The 20,428-nt window shown below is 45.1% G+C and overlaps 1 protein-coding gene across 1 annotated transcript in view; it reads left to right on the forward strand.

Annotated features, from left to right (window-relative positions):
- The window catches only part of LOC137326173 (sodium/potassium/calcium exchanger 4-like), a 224,129-nt gene that overhangs the window by 160,485 nt on the left and 43,216 nt on the right, over positions 1 to 20,428 (forward strand). Inside the window, exon 8 of the mRNA XM_067991046.1 lies at positions 20,265 to 20,290. Coding sequence (XP_067847147.1) covers positions 20,265 to 20,290 — 26 coding nt within the window. The remainder of the gene's footprint in view (positions 1 to 20,264; positions 20,291 to 20,428) is intronic.

Below are 20,428 nucleotides of genomic sequence, written 5' to 3' on the forward strand. Positions count from 1 at the left end.
TTATCAGGTTCCGTTATACACATCAAGGGGAGTATTATCAGGTTCAGTTATGCACATCAAGGGGAGTATTATCAGGTTCAGTTATACACATCAAGGGGAGTATTATCAGATTCCGTTACACACATCAAGGGGAGTATTATCAGGTTCCGTTATACACATCAAGGGGAGTATTATCAGGTTCAGTTATGCACATCAAGGGGAGTATTATCAGGTTCAGTTATGCACATCAAGGGGAGTATTATCAGATTCCGTTATACACATCAAGGGGAGTATTATCAGGTTCAGTTATGCACATCAAGGGGAGTATTATCAGGTTCCGTTATACACATCAAGGGGAGTATTATCAGGTTCCGTTATACACATCAAGGGGAGTATTATCAGGTTCAGTTATGCACATCAAGGGGAGTATTATCAGGTTCAGTTATGCCATATCAAGTGTAATAAATTGGATAGCCAGGTGGTGAAGGATAGAATACTAGAGCCTAGTCTTCAGTTGCTTCTAAGCCTTTATTCACAGAGATCCACATTACCTGCTGTGCACCCTCTAGATAAGCTCTCATATAAATGGATATGAGAGTCCTCAATTGATATGCACCACCTGAATACAATTAACACTAATTGATATGAATCATATGGATACAATTAACATCAAAGGGGTATTATAAAGTTCAGTTATACATATCAAGGTGTGTATTATCAAGATCCTGAGGGGATTGATTACCGTCTCTAGTCAGTGGCTCCAGTGGAAGCTGGAGGCAGTAAAAAGAAAATTGTCTTCAGCTATTTGGGTCTTGGGGGGTGACTTGCTCCATCTTAGAAGGGTGATTTGGCTTAGGCCAGAATGACTGCTCCCAATGTGCCCCTCAAAGCACCAGCGGCCTGTCCAGGATATGCAAATGACCCCATCCCCAGATGTCCACTTAACCCAGCGGAGCAGGGCCCCAGGAATTTACAGACCTCTGTTCTTTTCTGCCATTAGAAGTTGAAAGGCAATACTGTGAGTTGCCTGACATTTTTTTTAAATTTAAAGTTTAGAAAGTTGACTGCGTGCAGGCAGCAGTCAGTGTGTAGCCCTGACAATGCAAGATCAGCGCCGAGAATTCCCTTGTGGCTTCTCCCACTCCGTTGCTGTAACTTTGGCCAAAGTTTGGCAGAAACCCCCTATGTGGCGCAAACGGGGTTTCCACTGAATTTCCGCTAAAGTTATGGCTGCGGATTGGGAGAAGCTCCAAAGAGACTCTCGGCATAGGGCTCTAAGCTGCCAATTTCTGTGAATCCAGAAGTATTATACCACAAGTTGGCATTGCTACAGTAATACCGACATGTGTTGTACCTGAGACATGGGGGGTAATCTTCTGACCATGTTTCCAATGGGGAGGCTTAACACTTTGGGTGGGGGAGGGGGTTGCGGTGATTTTGACTTTGGGTGATAGTGTAAAATGGGCAATATTGACTCAGCCGCCCATTGACTTCAATGGAAATAAAAATCGGGAGAGATGTATAATGGGTGGCTGTAACAATATTGCATGTTTTACACTATCACCCGAAGTCAAAATGACCCCCTTGGGAGTGCATATCAGAAATTTGGGTGTGCACTGCACATGATTTTCCAACCATTAATTTAAGTAGTTGGAAAGTCATTTACAATGTGTACTCGAATTTCCGATTTGCGTTATTGTAGGTAAGCCTATCTGCTGGGAGTGGAAAGTTGAAAAATTTACATTGTCCACCTCACACCATGGTCTGGATTCTACTTCAAATCAGGTAGCATCTGCTGCGATCCCAGTCAAGACTGTATTCACAGCCAGGAATTTCTGAACTCTGATTACAGTCAGCACACGGGCAATTAATTACTGCTCAGTAAAATCACATTTCCAAATGGGTCCGTAAAATTCCGTATATGTGTAATATGTTCTTATATGCATATATGTAATTTTGAACTAAAGGCGATTATACCATGTCTGTCAGGCATAGAACATTCTGATACTACTCTGAAACCTGCGTAGTGTTTGCCCTTACATGTCAGGGAGAAAGTGCTTGCAAGCCATGTCTTCAGGTGTACATTTTGAGACGAGACTTTACACATTATTTAGATTGGAAATTTTATCGGCTGCATACAGATTTCATATCGGTATAATGACTTATATACGCACAGAACAAATAAAGACCTCCCCATATTTTCTTTGTGCCGCCACCAGTTCTGTCATGGTTTAGAGGCCTACTGCCTGACCCAGGCGGGCACCCTTACTGTCCAGCGATGGGCATGTTTCTGTTGGGTGAGAGGCCTCAAAAACTCCCTGGTGACCTTCAAGAAGCCCAATCGTGACATACATAGGACCCGCCCGATGGCCATTTTAGGACTCAACTAGGTGCAGGGTGCACTGTGCACGTTCTGCACACCTTCAGCTGGCACTCTAGCCGTAGAGGAGCCCACAGGGTAAGTTTTGATTTAATTTTGTGGGGCCAGAAGGAGCAGGTGTGGTCCTCCCAGGTGCCGCAAAAGCCAATCTGGTCTGCCGCAGTGCCAGGTTCCCACACCCCCACTCCCCCCCCCCACCGCACCTCCCGAGAACAGACAGCCCTTCCTGGATCCAGACCCTTTTCCGGGCCTGGAGGCTGGCTGAGCCTCCCAATATTGTGGCAGCCCGGAATCAGTAGGCTTCCCTGGGGCGCTCGTTTTCTGCCTGCAGCAGCTCACCAGCTGTATATTAATGAGGCCCGGCCCTCAAAATGGACTGGGCCTTCTGTCAGGACTATCACCTAAGTACCACTCGGGGAGGGAGGGAATGGGGGGAGGGGTGATTGAATCAACCCGCATGTTCTTCTGCAAGTATATTATTTTGCAGAGGCAAACAAAGACTGGACAACAGCGTATATATTGCCAGGTCTAATCAAATGAAAGGTGAAATGCATTGCTAGCTGGAGGTGGAAAAACAGAGTGAATATTTGTGTGTGGTCAATTCTCTCTGTGCCTAAAGATAGTTAGTGAACATTTTTTCTCAGCTGCTTGTAAGCATGTCTGCCTTTTACAGTCTTTGGTAATACTTCTGAAGTTTTCTCACTGGCCTGGATTTTCCTCTGAGCGGCGAATGAACAGCGCCCACTGCTCATTAGACTCGCACTTGCCCATAAACCTTTCTTGGTTTTTTTTTCACGGCAAGTTCCTCTGATGGGGCCCTCAATCCAGCACGGAGCCCTCTACAGGGAATCTGGGACCTGCGTGAACGGGGCAAGCAACTGTCTATCCCCTTAACCAATCTGATTAAAGCACCTGATGAGCAGCAAAGAGTCAGAACCAGGAAGTGTAAGTTAGAATAACGAATTCAATGTCAGATCAGGTACAGAAAGAGAAATAAAGAGGGGGGAAGAAATATTGAATTAAGAGACAGAAAGAAAAAGTAAAAAAAAAATTTTTAAATGTCCAACAACAATTAAAATCTGAAGGAATGAGAATCTACACTTGTAAAAATTAATTTTCAGTGCCAGAGAGGTTGTTTGGCAGTCACTAAGACTTAGCACGCTGTTAGACTTAGATGACTTGACGTACCTTTTTAAGGTGAGATTAGTTTGTGTCCATCGGGTCAGTGCAGGAACTTCACACCATTCCATTCACTTGAACGGTGAGTTTGCCAGCAAGATGGCGTTCTCGCGAAGCTTACAGAGGAACAGGGCATCTGGTAGAGCAACTTCTGGATTTCCACAATTATCCGCGCATGTGCGATCGCTCTACCATTTGCACTGAAATGACGGTGAGCTCTGTTAGGCTTACCATTAGTTTCACAGCAAAATCTGACCCAAAATCTATCTTTTTTGCTTTATGTACAAGGTACTGGCTAAACTCAGGTTAATAATACTCCTCTGTGGAACTATTCAGGCAAGCATGACTTATACCCTTCGCCTCCCTGGATAGAGATTTTGACTGACATAAGATAATTGGCACTCATACCCATATATTATAATGTGAAGTAATTGACAGTCATAGTCATGTGTAACAGTGTAAGATAATTGACAGTGATCATCATTGCTTACCTTGACACTTTTCTTCAAATTGGACACCTTTTACTGCACATCTTTTCAACCGTGGCTGGTGGTCGACACTGTGCTGATCCCTCTACGATTCTAATTTAAAGTTAATGTAGTCGATCATTACCAACTTTGCATGAGTAGGACTACGATAATTTGTACTTGTTGGTTGGTAGCTTTTCTGGTTTGATGCATGTGTAAAGTGGGGCAAATTATTCTGGCAGCAACATTCTCCTTTGAATTTCATTAGAAAATCTACAACTATCATCCTCACAAGTCCTTAGTGAGTTAGAAAGGCAGTAGACAATCCAGTAACAGACAGTGACAGTCCACATCAGGAGGTATGTGATTTTTCTTTGATAGAAATGGCCTGCAAGCATTCTTCACCTATCCTTGAAATCATCGTTTCATTGTATTATCGCCCATAACATAAAAATGTGTCCCAGTCACCATAGTGACCAGAGTGAATGCCTCTGTGTAGACCCAGGATAGGAAGCTTCTTTTCTCATGGGAAGTAAAATTGTTAGCAAATTGGAGGGTTTTTTCTCCACCAAAGTTTGCTGATAGAAAATAAATTGTGCTGCAGAGAAAGGAATAGATCACAAGAAAATTTCTAATCTTATTTGAATCTAACTGCCCGTGTAATAAATCCAGTGTGGTTGTGAATAATTGTATCTGTAAATCAGTTTCTCAAAATGGATTTTAGACTGTACTTAGCTCCATGCTGCAGCCATGATTGATTACTTCGGTACAACAATAATAATTGTTTTAAATCCTTACTCTCAGAGGAATTCCCTTCTTTGCCCGTTCTACCCTTTATTGTTTACCTGGAAGAATAAACAAAGGGCAATTATTAAATCACAAAAAAGAACCAAAGCAAGGTCACTCTATGGGTTAAAAACAGAAAATGCTGGAACACTCAGCAGGTCAGGCAGCATCTGTGATGAGAGGAACAGAGTTAACGTTGACCTGCTGAGTGTTTCCAGCATTGTCTGTTGTTATTTCAGTTTTCCAGCATCCGCAGTATTTTGCTTTTTTTAAAATCTCTATGGGGTACCTCATTATCATTTTGTTGTCTACCATAATACACAGCGGTGACTTGCTGAGAAACCACGTTCACATTCTCAGGAAGCAAAACCATGAGCTTATTTTGTTCTTTCTTAACAACTTTCTCCCCTCCTCCTCCTCCCCCCTTGAAGGCAACGGGGGGTTAAATTCTTAAAAATCTGAAACCTGACCCCAACCTGCTGCCAACAGGTTTAACAGGGGCAGGTTGGGGTCGGGCGAGTAGCCTGCCCTTGAGGGGCGGGTCAGTAATTTAAATATGTTAATGAGGCTGCATGCCTCAGATTTTGGCCTCCATTTGGATTTAACGACTGTGGACTGGGTTTCACAGGGCTCGGGAAACCAGGCAGCTAAAGGGAGGCAAGATTTGCCGGATCCAGCAGATAAGTGCCTTTCCAGCACTTACTTCCGTCCGGCCCCACAAGCTAAGCGGTCACGATCTGCATCCCTCCCCACGATCTGCCTTCCCCCACACCCCCCCGCCCCCGCAATCTTCAGGCCGATCCCCCGCCCCCCCCACATTCACTTTCCCCACCCCCCCACTGTGCCCTCCAGGCCAACACCCCCACAATCTCTTCTCTCCCCCCCCACCCCCCACAATCTCTCCACCCCTCAGTTCCTCCTCTCCGGACCCCAGCTGCGGCCTTCTACCGGAGGCCTTCCTGCCCGACAGCCAGCCAGCCTCTCAATCTGGCCAGCTGCTGGGCTGGAAAAGAAAAAAACATCTCAAATGATCACGACAGGTTGGCTTTAGGGGCATCCAGGCATTAAATTCAGCAGGGCCTCCACGTTCCCTGTATTTCTGGGTTTCCCGGATGCTAAATGTATCGGGGCCATCGACTTTGCTAGGGTTCGGGTTCAATGGATACCATTCACGCTTAAATATCTCATCCAAGTGCCCGTTCTTCCAGTCCCACCTTTGACATTTGGAGTCGGAGAGGTGAGCGCAGTGTAAAAGGAGAGTCCAAGAGGTGAGCGCAGTGTAAAAGGAGAGTCCAAGAGCTGGGCGCAGTGTAAAAGGAGAGTCCAAGAGGTGGGCGCAGTGTAAAAGGAGAGTCCAAGAGGTGAGCGCAGTGTAAGAGGAGAGTCCAAGAGGTGAGCGCAGTGTAAAAGGAGAGTCCAAGAGCTGGGCGCAGTGTAAAAGGAGAGTCCAAGAGGTGGGCGCAGTGTAAAAGGAGAGTCCAAGAGGTGAGCGCAGTGTAAAAGGAGAGTCCAAGAGGTGAGCGCAGTGTAAAAGGAGAGTCTGAGAGGTGAGCGCAGTGTAAAAGGAGAGTCCAAGAGGTGAGCGCGGAGTAAAAGGAGAGTCCGAGAGGTGAGCGCGGAGTAAAAGGAGAGTCCAAGAGGTGAGCGCGGAGTAAAAGGAGAGTCCGAGAGGTGAGCGCAGTGTAAAAGGAGAGTCTGAGAGGTGAGCGCAGTGTAAAAGGAGAGTCCAAGAGGTGAGCGCGGAGTAAAAGGAGAGTCCGAGAGGTGAGCGCAGTGTAAAAGGAGAGTCCAAGAGGTGGGCGCAGTGTAAGAGGAGAGTCCAAGAGGTGAGCGCAGAGTAAAAGGAGAGTCCAAGAGGTGAGCGCAGTGTAAGAGGAGAGTCCAAGAGGTGAGCGCAGTGTAAAAGGAGAGTCCAAGAGGTGGGCGCAGTGTAAAAGGAGAGTCCAAGAGGTGAGCGCGGAGTAAAAGGAGAGTCCAAGAGGTGAGCGCGGAGTAAAAGGAGAGTCCAAGAGGTGAGCGCGGAGTAAAAGGAGAGTCCAAGAGATGAGCGCGGAGTAAAAGGAGAGTCCGAGAGGTGAGCGCAGTGTAAAAGGAGAGTCCGAGAGGTGAGCGCGGAGTAAAAGGAGAGTCCAAGAGGTGGGCTCAGTGTAAGAGGAGAGTCCGAGAGGTGAGCGCAGTGTAAAAGCAGAGTCCGAGAGGTGAGCGCAGTGTAAAAGGAGAGTCCAAGAGGTGGGCGCAGTGTAAAAGGAGAGTCCAAGAGGTGAGCGCGGAGTAAAAGGAGAGTCCAAGAGGTGGGCGCAGTGTAAAAGGAGAGTCCAAGAGGTGAGCGCGGAGTAAAAGGAGAGTCCAAGAGGTGAGCGCAGTGTAAGAGGAGAGTCCAAGAGGTGAGCGCGGAGTAAAAGGAGAGTCCAAGAGGTGAGCGCAGTGTAAAAGGAGAGTCCAAGAGGTGGGCGCAGTGTAAAAGGAGAGTCCAAGAGGTGGGCGCAGTGTAAAAGGAGAGTCCAAGAGGTGAGCGCGGAGTAAAAGGAGAGTCCAAGAGGTGGGCGCAGTGTAAGAGGAGAGTCCGAGAGGTGAGCGCAGTGTAAAAGGAGAGTCCGAGAGGTGGGCGCAGTGTAAGAGGAGAGTCCGAGAGGTGAGCGCAGTGTAAAAGGAGAGTCCGAGAGGTGGGCGCAGTGTAAGAGGAGAGTCCGAGAGGTGAGCGCAGTGTAAAAGGAGAGTCTGAGAGGTGAGCGCAGTGTAAAAGGAGAGTCCAAGAGGTGGGCGCAGTGTAAGAGGAGAGTCCGAGAGGTGAGCGCAGTGTAAAAGGAGAGTCCGAGAGGTGGGCGCAGTGTAAAAGGAGAGTCCAAGAGGTGAGCGCGGCGTAAGAGGAGAGTCCAAGAGGTGGGCGCAGTGTAAGAGGAGAGTCCGAGAGGTGAGCGCAGTGGAAAAGGAGAGTCCGAGAGGTGAGCGCAGTGGAAAAGGAGAGTCCGAGAGGTGAGCGCAGTGGAAAAGGAGAGTCTGAGAGCGGGAGGAGAGTCCGAGAGGTGAGCGCAGTGTAAAAGGAGAGTCCGAGAGCGGGAGGAGAGTCCGAGAGGCGAGCACAGTGTAAAAGGAAAGTCTGAGAGCGAGAGGGGAATCCGAGAGGTGAGCGCAGTGTAAAAGGAGAGTCCGAGAGCGGGAGGAGAGTCCTTGAGGTGAGCGCAGTGTAAAAGGAGAGTCCGAGAGCGAGAGGAGAGTCCGAGAGGTGAGCGCAGTGTAAAAGGAGAGTCCGAGAGTGAGAGGAGAGTCCGAGAGGTGAGCGCAGTGTAAAAGGAGAGTCCGAGAGTGAGAGGAGAGTCCGAGAGGTGAGCGCAGTGTAAAAGGAGAGTCCGAGAGGGAGATGGGAGTCTGAGAGTGGGAGGAGAGTCCAGGAGGTGAGCATAGTGTAAATCAAAGGCAAGTCATGGCAACAGAGCTCGCACTCGTTATATGCTCCTCCTGCACTATGTGGGAAGTCATGGACACTACAGGTGTCCCTGGCGACTACGTTTGCAGGAAGTGTGTCCAGCTACAGCTACTGGCTAACTGCATTTTGGAGCTGGAGCTGCAGGTGGATTCACTGTGGAGCATCCGCGATGCTGGGATTATCGTGGATAGCACGTTCAGTGAGGTGGTCACACCGCAGGTAAAGATTACACAGGCAGAAGGGAAATGGGTGACCGCCAGGCAGAGCAAAAGGACTAGGCAGGTAGAGCAGGAGGCCCCTGGGGCTATCTCCCTCTCAAACAGATATACCGCTTTGGATACTGTTGGGGGAGATGGCTTATCAGGGGAAAGCAGCAAGAGCCAAGTTTGTGGAACCACGAGTGGCTCTGCTGCACAGGAGGGGAGGAATAAGAGTGGCAGGGCTTTATTGATAGGGGATTCAATTGTAAGTGGAACAGATAGGCGTTTCTGCGGCCGCAAACGTGACTCCAGGATGGTATGTTGCCTCCCTGGTGCTAGGGTCAAGGATGTCATGAAGCGGCTGCAGGGCATTCTGGAGGGGGAGGGTGTACAGCCAGTAGTCGTGGTCCATATCAGTACCAACAACATCGGTAAAATAGGGATGGGGTCCTGCAAGGTGAATTTAAGGAGTTAGGAGATAAATTTAAAAAGCAGGACCTCAAAGGTAGTGATCTCAGGATTACTACCAGTGCCACGTGCTAGTGAGTATAGGAACAGGAGAATAGACAGGATGAATGCGTGGCTGCAAGGATGATGTAGGAGGGAGGGATTTAGATTCCTAGGACATTGGGACCGGTTCTGGGGAAGGTGGGACCAGTACAAGCGGGACGGGTTACACCCGAGCAGGACACGGACCGATGTCCTCGCGGGGGTGTTTGCTAGTGCTGTTGGGGAAGGTTTAAACTAGAATGTCAGGGGGGTGGGAACCTGAGCAGGGAGACAGAGGAGGGGGAAAGAAGGATAGAAACAAAAGATAGAAAGGGAAGAAGCTATACAAGGGCGAAAAACAAATAGGGCCATAGTGCAAAATAAAATTAAGATGACTAGCAATCTTAAAAAGACAAGTCTAAATGCATTGTGTCTTAATGCGCGGAGCATTCGCAATAAGGTAGATACATTAACAGCACAGATAGATAGTAACGGTTATGATATAGTTGCGATTACAGAGACATGGCTGTAGGGTGACCAAGGATGGGAACTGAACATCCAGGGTTATTCAGTATTTAGGAAGGACAGGCAAAAAGGGAAAGGAGGTGGGGTATCGTTGTTAGTAAAGGAGGAAATCAATGCAATGGTGAGGAAGGATATTGGCTTAGAAAATCACAATGTGGAATCTGTATGGGTAGAGCTAAGAAACACCAAGGGGCAGAAAACGTTGGTGGGGGTTGTCCATAGGCCCCCAAACAGTAGTGGAGATGTAGGGGAGGGCATTAAACAGGAAATTAGAGACGCATGCAAGAAGGGTAAAACTATAATCATGGGTGACTTTGATCTACATATAGATTGGCCAAACCAAATTAGCAATAATACTGTGGGGGAGGAATTCCTGGAGTGTGTACGTGATGGTTTTCTAGACCAATACGCTGAGGAACCAACTAGAGAACAGGTGATCCTAGACTGGGTATTGTGCAATGAGAAAGGATTAATTAACAATCTTGTTGTGCGGGGTCCCTTAGGGAAGAGCGAGCATAACATGATAGAATTCCTCATTAAGATGGAGAGTGAAGTAGTTGAATCCAAAACTAGGATCCTGAATCTAAATAAAGGAAATTACGAAAGTATGAGGTGCGTGTTGGCTATGATAGATTGGGGAACTTTACTAAAAGGGATGACGGTGGATTGGCAATGGCTAATATTTAAAGAATGTGTGCAGGAATTACAACAATTATTCATTCCTGTCTGGTGCAAAAATAAAACAGGAAAGGTGGCTCAACTGTGGCTTACAAAAGAAATTAGGGATAGTATTAGATCCAAAGAGGAGACATATAAAATTGCCAGAAAAAGCGGCAAGCCTGAGGATTGGGAGCAGTTTAGAATTCAGCAAAGGAGGACAAAGGGATTGATTAAGAGGGGAAAAATAGAGTATGAGAGTAAACTAGCAGGGAACATAAAAACTGATTGTAAAAGCTTCTATAAATATGTCAAGAGAAAAAGATTAGTGAAGACAAATGTAGGTCCCTTACAGTCAGAAATGCGGGAAATTATAATGGGGAACAAAGAAATGGCAGAACAATTAAACACATACTTTGGTTCTGTCTTCACAAAGGAGGACACAAATAACCTCCCAGAAATGTTAGGGAACCAAGGGTCTAGTGAGAGGGAGGAACTGAAAGAAACCAATATTAGTAAAAAAAATAGTGCTAGGGAAATTAATGGGGCTAAAGGCTGACAAATCCCCAGGGCCTGATAATCGACATCCCAGAGTACTAAAGGAAGTGGCCCTGGAAATAGTGGATGCATTGGTGATCATCTTCCAAAATTCTACAGACTCTAGAACAGTTCCTGAAGATTGGAGGGTGCCAAATGTAACCCCACTGTTTAAAAAAGGATGTGGAGATGCCGGTGATGGACTGGGGTTGACAATTGTAAACAATTTTACAACACCAAGTTATAGTCCAGCAATTTTATTTTAAATTCACAAGCTTTCGGAGATTTTCTCCTTCCTCAGGCAAATGTTTTTAAACATTTGCCTGAGGAAGGAGAAAATCTCCGAAAGCTTGTGAATTTAAAATAAAATTGCTGGACTATAACTTGGTGTTGTAAAATTGTTTACAATTTAAAAAAGGAGGGAGAGAAAAAACAGGGAATTACAGACCAGTTAGCCTAACATCAATAGTGGGGAAAATGCTAGGGTCTATTATAAAAGATGTGATAACAGAACACTTGGAAGGCATTAACGGGATTGGACAAAGTCAGCATGGGTTTATGAAAGGGAAATCATGCTTAACAAATCTACTGGAGTTTTTTGAGGAGGTAACTAGTAGAATAGATAGGGGAGAACCAGTGGATGTGGTGTACTTGGATTTTCAGAAGGCTTTTGATAAGGTCCCACACAAGAGGTTAGTGTGCAAAATTAAAGCACAAGGGATTGGGGGGAATTTACTGGCATGGATTGAGAATTGGTTGACAGACAGGAAACAGAGAGTAGGAACAAACGGGTGGCAGGCAGTGACTAGTGGGGTACCGCAGGGATCAGTGCTTGGGCCCCAGCTATTCACAATATATATCAATGATTTGGATGAGGGAACTAAATGTAACATTTCCAAGTTTGCAGACAACACAACGCTGGGGCGGAATGTGAGCTGTGAGGAAGATGCAAAGAGGCTCCAGTGTGATTTAGACAAGTTGGGTGAGTGGGCAAGAACATGGCAGATGCAGTATAACGTGGATAAATGTGAGGTTATCCACTTTGGTTGTAAAAACAGAAAGGCAGATTATTATCTGAATGGTGATAGATTGGGAAAAGGGGAGGTGCAACGAGACCTGGGTGTCCTTGTACACCAGTCACTGAAAGCGAGCATTCGGGTGCAGCGAGCAATTAGGAAGGAGAATGGTATGTTGGCCTTCATTGCAAGAGGATTTGAGTACAGGAGCAGGTATTCTTACTGCAGTTATAAGGGCCTTGGTGAGACCACATCTGGAGTATTGTGTGCAGTTTTGATCTCCTTATCTGAGGAAGGATGTCCTTGCCATGGAGGGAGTGCAACAAAGGTTTACCAGACTGATTCCTGGGATGGCAGGACTGACGTATGAGGAGAGATTGGGTCAACTTAGCCTATATTCACTGGAGCTTAGAAGAATGAGAGGTGATCTCATCGAAACATATAAAATTCTAACAGGATTAGACAGACTAGATGCAGGGAGGATGTTCCCGATGGCTGGGGAGTCCAGAACCAGGGGTCACAGTCTCAGGATACGGGGCATGCCATTTAGAACCGAGGTGAAGAGAAATTTCTTCACACAGAGGGTGGTGAACCTGTGGAATTCTCTCCCACAGAAGGCAGTGGAGGCCAAGTCATTAGATGTATTCAAGAAGGAGATAGATATATTTCTTAATGCTAAAGGGATCAAGGGATATGGGGAAAAAGCGGGAACAGGGTACTGAGTTAGACGATCAGCCATGATCATTTTGAATGGCGCAGCAGGCCTGACGGGCTGAATAGCCTACTCTCGCTCCTATTTTCTATGTTTCTGTGTTTCTATTACATTGAGCGTTGGCAGGGGATTTGAATATGGGGAACACCACAACCAAATTCAACCCTGTTCCTATATAACAATCACAGTGTCAGCAGGGGTTTGTGGAAAGCCACCAAGGACAGTCAACCAGCTTCATTTTCCCCTTTCTAGGTCAGGAGCACTGAGATTGATTATAGCTCCCCTACCACAGCTAACTCAGCACCGACCAAGGATCAAACCTCGGACTGTTCAGATCTGTCAGGCTGAATTATTCATTGTATAAACTTGTTAAAACACCGGGGAGCCGCTGAGCTAATAGGTTCAGAAAAAGGCAAAAAACATCTATTCTTCTTAAAAAAAAAACTGCTTCTTTGCTTTTCTTTGCACTCTTTTACTCTCATACCCCAGCTCTAGCTACATCTAAGAACTGCCAAGCTGTGAAATCGGACCCACAGAACAGTAGATCTGTTGAGGCCACAGACATATGGGCTGCAAAGGGCCCTGGGCTATATTATTGGTTCCATTTCTCTATAAGAATGGGTAAATTTCTGCAGATAATATCTTATTGTGATCTTATTTTGCTTTTCCACTATCTTGCTCTTTCTATCACATAAGAAGCTGCCTGCAGTAATTGACTGCATTAAACCATCGGTCCTCCACCTCAATGGCTTTACAAAGGGGAAGTCATGTCTGACAAATTTGCTTGAGTTCTTTGAGGACATAACGTACAGGTTGGATAAAGGGGAACCAGTGGACGTAGTGTAATTGGACTTCCAGAAGGCATTCGACAAGGTGCCACATAAAAGATTATTGCTCAAGATAAAGAATCACTGGATTGGGGGTAATATTCTGGCATGGGTGGAGGATTGGTTATCTAACAGGAAGCAGAGAGTTGGGATAAATGGTACATTCTCGGACTGGCAACCTGTAGCCAGTGGTGTTCCGCAGGGGTCGGTGCTGGGTCCCCAACTCTTTACAATCTATATTAACGATTTGGAGGAGGGGACCGAGTGTAACATATCAAAGTTTGCAGATGATACAAAGATGGGAGGGAAAGTAGAGAGTGAGGAGGACATAAAAAACCTACAAGGGGATATAGACAGGCTGGGTGAGTGGGCGGAGATTTGGCAGATGCAATACAATATTGGAAAATGTGAGGTTATGCACTATGGCAGGAAAAATCGGAGAGCAAGTTGTTATCTTAATGGCGAGAAACTGGAAAGTACTGCAGTACAAAGGGATCTGGGGGTCCTAGTGCAAGAAAATCAAAAAGTTAGTTTGCAGGTGCAGCAGGTGATCAAGAAGGCCAACGGAATGTTGGCTTTTATTGCTAGGGGGATAGAATATAAAAACAGGGAGGTATTGCTGCAGTTATATAAGGTATTGGTGAGACCGCACCTGGAATACTGCATACAGTTTTGGTGTCCATACTTAAGAAAAGACATACTTGCTCTCGAGGCAGTACAAAGAAGGTTCACTCGGTTAATCCCGGGGATGAGGGGGTGGACATATGAGGAGAGGTTGAGTAGATTGGGACTCTACTCATTGGAGTTCAGAAGAATGAGAGGCGATCTTATTGAAACATATAAGATTGTGAAGGGGCTTGATCGGGTGGATGCGGTAAGGATGTTCCCAAGGATGGGTGAAACTAGAACTAGGGGGCATAATCTTAGAATAAGGGGCTGCTCTTTCAAAACTGAGATGAGGAGAAACTTCTTCACTCAGAGGGTGGTAGGTCTGTGGAATTTGCTGCCCCAGGAAGCTGTGGAAGCTACATCATTAAATAAATTTAAAACAGAAATAGACAGTTTCCTAGAAGTAAAGGGAATTAGGGGTTATGGGGAGCGGGCAGGAAATTGGACATGAATTTAGATTTGAGGTTAGGATCAGATCAGCCATGATCTTATTGAATGGCGGAGCAGGCTCGAGGGGCCGATTGGCCTACTCCTGCTCCTATTTCTTATGTTCTTATGTTAACTACATCACTCTCAAACTCAATATGATATTCTATCATATTATGATCACTCTGCCCCAGAGGATCCTTAACTATAAGATTACTAATTAACCCTGTCTCATTGCACAATACTAGATCGAAAAAAGCCTGTTCCCTAGTTGGTTCCTCGATATTTTGTTCCAGAAAACTGTCTCGAATGCACTGCATGAACTTGTCCTCTAAACTACTTTTGCCAATTTGGTTTGCCCAGTCTATATGAACGTTCAAGTCCCCCGCGATTATTGCATTCCCCTTGTTACACGCTGCTCTAATTTCCTGATTTATATTCTGTCCAACACTATAACTACTGTTAGGGGACCTATAAACTACTCCCACCAGTGTTCTCTGCCCCTTCTTATTTCTTAGCTCCACCTACACTGATTCTACATCCTGATTTTCTGAGCTATGTTCCTTTATTATCATGGCTGCCCCTCCCCCCTCCTCCTTTTCCATTTTGTCTGTCTTTTCTAAAAGTCAAGTACCCTGGAATATTTAATTCCCAACCTTGGTCACCCTGCAACCACGTCTCAGTAATGGCTACTAGATCAAACCCATTTATCTCTATTTGTGCCATTAATTTATCTATCATGTTACGAATGCTTCATGCATTCAGATATAGCGCCTTTAATTTTAACTTTTTACTATTTTTCCCTGATGTGACTTCAGTCAATAATGCCCTATTACCTTTGTTAAACTCTTTGTCCCTTCCTGGCACACTCTGCTTGGAATCTGTGCCAAAGACAAATATACATTATGGTATGACTTTACTGTGAAAATTGACTGGATAGAATATCACTGCTGTTTAATGAGTTTCCGCTATGAAATCCAGACTAAACTGGTCAGCATAATCTGAAGTGAAATCTAGAAGTGCTACTGATGGCACCAGGTGAAGACCTGGTGCTTCACCGGGAGGAGGGGGCTCTGCAAACATCCCCATCCTCAATGATGGCGGAGTCCAGCACGTGAGTGCAAACGACAAGGCTGAAGCGTTTGCAACCATCTTCAGCCAGAAGTGCCGAGTGGATTATCCATCTCGGCCTCCTCCCGATATCCCCACCATCACAGAAGCCAGTCCTCAGCCAATTCGATTCACTCCACGTGATATCAAGAAACGGCTGAGTGCAAATGCTATGGGCCCCGACAACATCCCGGCTGTAGTGCTGAAGGCTTGTGCTCCAGAACTAGCTGCGCCTCTAGCCAAACTGTTTCCAGTACAGCTACAACACTGGCATCTACCCGACAATATGGAAAATTGCGCAGGTATGTCCTGTCCACAAAAAGCAGGACAAATCCAATCCGGCCAATTACTGCCCCATCAGTCTACTCTCAATCATCAGCAAAGTGATGGAAGGTGTCATCGACAGTGCTATCAAGCGGCACTTACTCACCAATAACCTGCTCACCGATGCTCAGTTTGGGTTCCGCCAGGACTTCATTACAGCCTTGGTCCAAACATGGACAAAAGAGCTGAATTCCAGAGGTGAGGTGAGAGTGACTGCCCTTGACATCAAGGCAGCATTTGACCGAGTGTGGCACCAAGCAGCCCTAGTAAAATTGAAGTCAATGGGAATCAGGAGGAAAACTCTCCAGTGGCTGGAGTCATACCTAGCACAAAGGAAGATGGTAGTGGTTGTTGGAGGCCAATCATCTCAGCCACAGGACATTGCTGCAGGAGTTCCTCAGGGCAGTGTCCTAGGCCCAACCATCTTCAGCTGCTTCATCAATGACCTTCCCTCCATCATAAGGTCAGAAATGGGGATGTTCGCTGATGATTGCACAGTGTTCAGTTCCATTCGCAACCCCTCAAATAATGAAGCAGTCCAAGCCCGCATGCAGCAAGACCTGGACAACATCCAGGCTTGGGCTGATAAGTGGCAAGTAACATTCGCGACAGATAAGTGCCAGGCAATGACCATCTCCAACAAGAGAGAGTCTAACCACTTTCCCTTGACATTCAGCGGCATTACCATCGCCGAATCCCCCACCATCAACATCCTGGGGGTCACCATTGACCAGAAACTTAACTGGACCAGCCATATAAATACTGTGGCTACGAGAGCAGGTCAGAGGTTGGGTATTCTGCGGCGAGTGACTCACCTCCTGACTCCCCAAAGCCTTTCCATCATCTACAAGGCACAAGTCAGGAGTGTGATGGAATACTCTCCACTTGCTTGGATGAGTGCAGCTCCAACAACACTCAAGAAGCTCGACCCCAAACCAAGATAAAGCAGCCCACTTGATTGGCACCCCATCCACCACCCTAAACATTCACTCCCTTCACCACCGGCGCACAGTGGCTACAGTGTGTACCATCCACAGGATGCACTGCAGCAACTCGCCAAGGCTTCTTCAACAGCACCTCCCAAACCCGCAACCTCTACCACCTAGAAGGACAAGAGCAGCAGGTACATGGGAACAACACCACCTGCACGTTCCCCTCCAAGTCACACACCATCCCGACTTGGAAATATATCGCCGTTCCTTCATCGTCGCTGGGTCAAAATCCTGGAACTCTCTTCCTAACAGCACTGTGGGAGAACCGTCACCACACGGACTGCAGCGGTTCAAGAAGGCGGCTCACCACCACCTTCTCAAGGGCAATTAGGGATGGGCAATAAATGCCGGCCTCGCCAGCGACGCCCACATCCCATGAACAAATTTTTAAAAAGTTAAATCCATCGGGTAAAATGATAGGCAGACTCGGTCCTTGTTCCTTGTCTTGTCTTTATTTCAATGTTACAGTGCAATAAGCAGGATACAGTCAAACCTCGGTGCGAGCTCTTTAGACAGTACCATAGCTTTAATTGAATCATCCCTTTTTATACATTCAAATCTCCCGCTTATTTCCCTTAACTCCGTGATTGGTTATAAGTTTGTGCATTGCCTTATATGGTGCACCACCACCTTTTCTGTTTATGCTACCCTCAACACTCTCAGCCGCTCCCAGTTTCGGTTTGTGGTAAATGAGTTTTCAAGCTGCTAATTTAATCAATTGCTGAGGTGATCAGGGCCTTTATCTTCTGCTAATTTAATCACGTTCGCATTATCGTGTGTCCCAACTGTCCTTTCTGCTCATTTTGAACTTAACTCCCTCCTTCCCATGTCTCAAGACCAGGATCATTATAAATAAAGTGAAATGCTCTCAGGAGACTCTGGGTTAGAACTAGCCAGTGTTTGCATCACCACTTTGTATTTAAGATTGAATGGAAGGCAGCAAGGATAATAAAATGAAGGGAAAGAACTTAAAGTGGAAGAACAGAGGACACCACATGGGCAGCCACCTTATATAGATATCTCTGCTGGAGGGGCTGTCAAGGTCATTCAGAATTAAGAAAGCCACAGTGAATTATAGTCAACCTTATAATTGGGACATACATCATATGGCATGGCTGATCATGACATATTAGGGCTAATTTTCCAAATGGCTGGCATAGTACTTTGCCCACCGGGAACATACATCAGGAAATCGTGGGTATGCTCACGTGATACTCCATCCATTTGTTTCTTACATGCACTTCCAGCGGTTGAGGCTCTGAGCCAAGAGCTCGCATTCAGAAAATTGCCCCTATTCTGTTTATGATACTGTACAAAATTAATATAATTGTTTCTTTCTTGCTCAGAAAAAAACTCCTGACGCCACTACGTGATATAACTTCATTGTGATTTGTGCCACATGATTTTTCTTTTTATTTTAATTTTCCCACGCAAGTGCGATAAAAATACTAAAGTCTCATTTCGCACAGCTCTTGGCACAACGGGCTTTAAATGATCATTTTTCAACAGGCAATTTGCATATCTAAGTTCATATCCTAATTCACATTCTAGAAGTCTCTCCTGCTGCCTTAAATCTGGCTGTTTATATATAGAGCTGTCAAAAAGGTAGCTGGAATCCTGCAAAGCACCTCGATGGCAGACTGTCAAAAAGTGCCAAGTTCTTGTGAGGCTGACACCAAACTCCACATGACAAAGAGATCGCTATAAGAAAATTAATTCCTAAGGGCAAAATTAAAGTAAATGATCAAAACCAATACCAACAGTGAAAGTGCATTGAATTGACACTTGTTTAATGGAAATACAAATCACCCCTGTAAGTGGTTGTAATATGTATAGAATGTAAATGGCACCATCAGTAATGCAGATACAGCATATTAATATTCTAGTCAGTCTGAGGCAAGGTTTCAAATGTCAAGTAGAGCAGAAAAAGCAATGTTGGCAATAAATTGAACAGATTTTATTAAAGAATTCCGGGTAAATGAATCACCCAGATGTGGCCGTAACTTAAAAGTGATGTGTGAAACTGGATTAGATGTTGTATTTTTATGAAATCTGGACTAACAAAGACAGTGTTAAGAACATTTGATGTATCTTGTGAAATACCAGGATTTTACATTGGTAAAGAAGAAAAGACTTGCATTTATATAGTGCCTTTCATGATGTTCCAAAGGGTTTTACAGTCAATGAAATACTTCTAAAATGTATTCACTGTTGTAATGTAGGAAACGTGACAGCCAAATTGTGCACAGCAAGGTTCCATAAACAGCAATGAGATAATGATCAGATAATCTGTTTTTAGTGATGTTGATAAATATTGGCCAGGATACCTGTTCTTCTTTGAATACTGCCATTTTTTATGGATCTTTTATGTCCACCCGAGAGGGCAGATGATCCGAAACACAGCACCTCCCTCAGTTCTGAAGTGTCAGCCTTGACAGCCATCCTCTCTGACCTACTTTGGATCCCATTTCCCTTGAATTTAAATCCCTCCATGGCCTCCACTCCTCTGTAACCTCCTTCAGCCCTACAAGCCGTCCCAAACTCACTGTTCCTCTGACTCCAGCCTCTTATGCATTCCACCCTCCCTTCACTCCAATATTGGCAGCCGTTCATTAGGTCACCTAGCTTGTACACATAAACCTTTCCGCCTCTCCACCTCCCTCTCCTCCTTAAAACCCATATTGTTAACCAAACTTTTGTTCCTTATATCTCCTTTTTTGGCCTGGCATCCATTTTTTTTGAATGCTTTGGGGCATTTTTCCACATTAAAGGCCTGATATAAATACAAATTGTTGCTGTTAACTTAAGATTGGACCTGCAACCCATCCATAAACACACACGGTGAGTTCGGATCTTGGCAGGGCCACTTAGGGAAGCTGTCACACATTGGGAAAATACTTCACCACAAGGTGAAGGGTTAAGGACAAACGGAAGACAAGTCAACCAGCAATGCTGTCTTGGACCTCTCAGTGGTTAGTTTCAGAGTGTGATCGGAAGAGGTCCAGGAGCAGAATATCTGTCAAACCTCCTCAAAAAACAGTGAGCAGCATGGGTGGAAGGAGTTAAATTAAATAAAATGGGAACAAATATAAATTAAATTGGTAAATAGCAATTTATGAAGGAAGTTAACATTGTACACCTGTATTATATTATAAAATGAACTTGGACTTTCCAGTAGCAATCAAATTGACAGAAATGACTTGAACTCCTACATTATCTAACAGTGCTGAAACATTATCCACAACTAATGGACCCTATCATATGAAGCCTCCATCTCTGAGCAGAGCCATATCGACCAGGAACTACTGCAGAGTCATTTTTGGCCTCAGTGAATGTCTCCCCTAATTTCAGAATGGAGAAGTGATATAATTCATCATATTAATGATTGTCAGTCAGCATTGTTTGGATTTGAACCAATGATCACAATACTGTGAAGTGAATCTCAGAATCACAGCCTGGTCACTGCCATTTAACAGATTTAATTTTCAATTGATGTGTTAATTCTGTGACATTAAAAAGAGCCACAAGGTTGGCAAAATTATTTAATTACTGTCTTTCCTTGCAGTTTATGTATGACGAAAAAATTGAATGGTAAGTAGCATGAATCAATAATAATTGTCAAAGATTTATTGTCCGTTAATGTAGATATAAATCATTGGCAACTTACCACTATTAATCTATGTTAACTGGAGAACTTTGAGTATTAACACTATGATCAAAATATGTAAT

The sequence above is a fragment of the Heptranchias perlo genome, chromosome 10 (assembly GCF_035084215.1).
Source record: "Heptranchias perlo isolate sHepPer1 chromosome 10, sHepPer1.hap1, whole genome shotgun sequence".
Classification (NCBI taxonomy): domain Eukaryota; kingdom Metazoa; phylum Chordata; class Chondrichthyes; order Hexanchiformes; family Hexanchidae; genus Heptranchias; species Heptranchias perlo.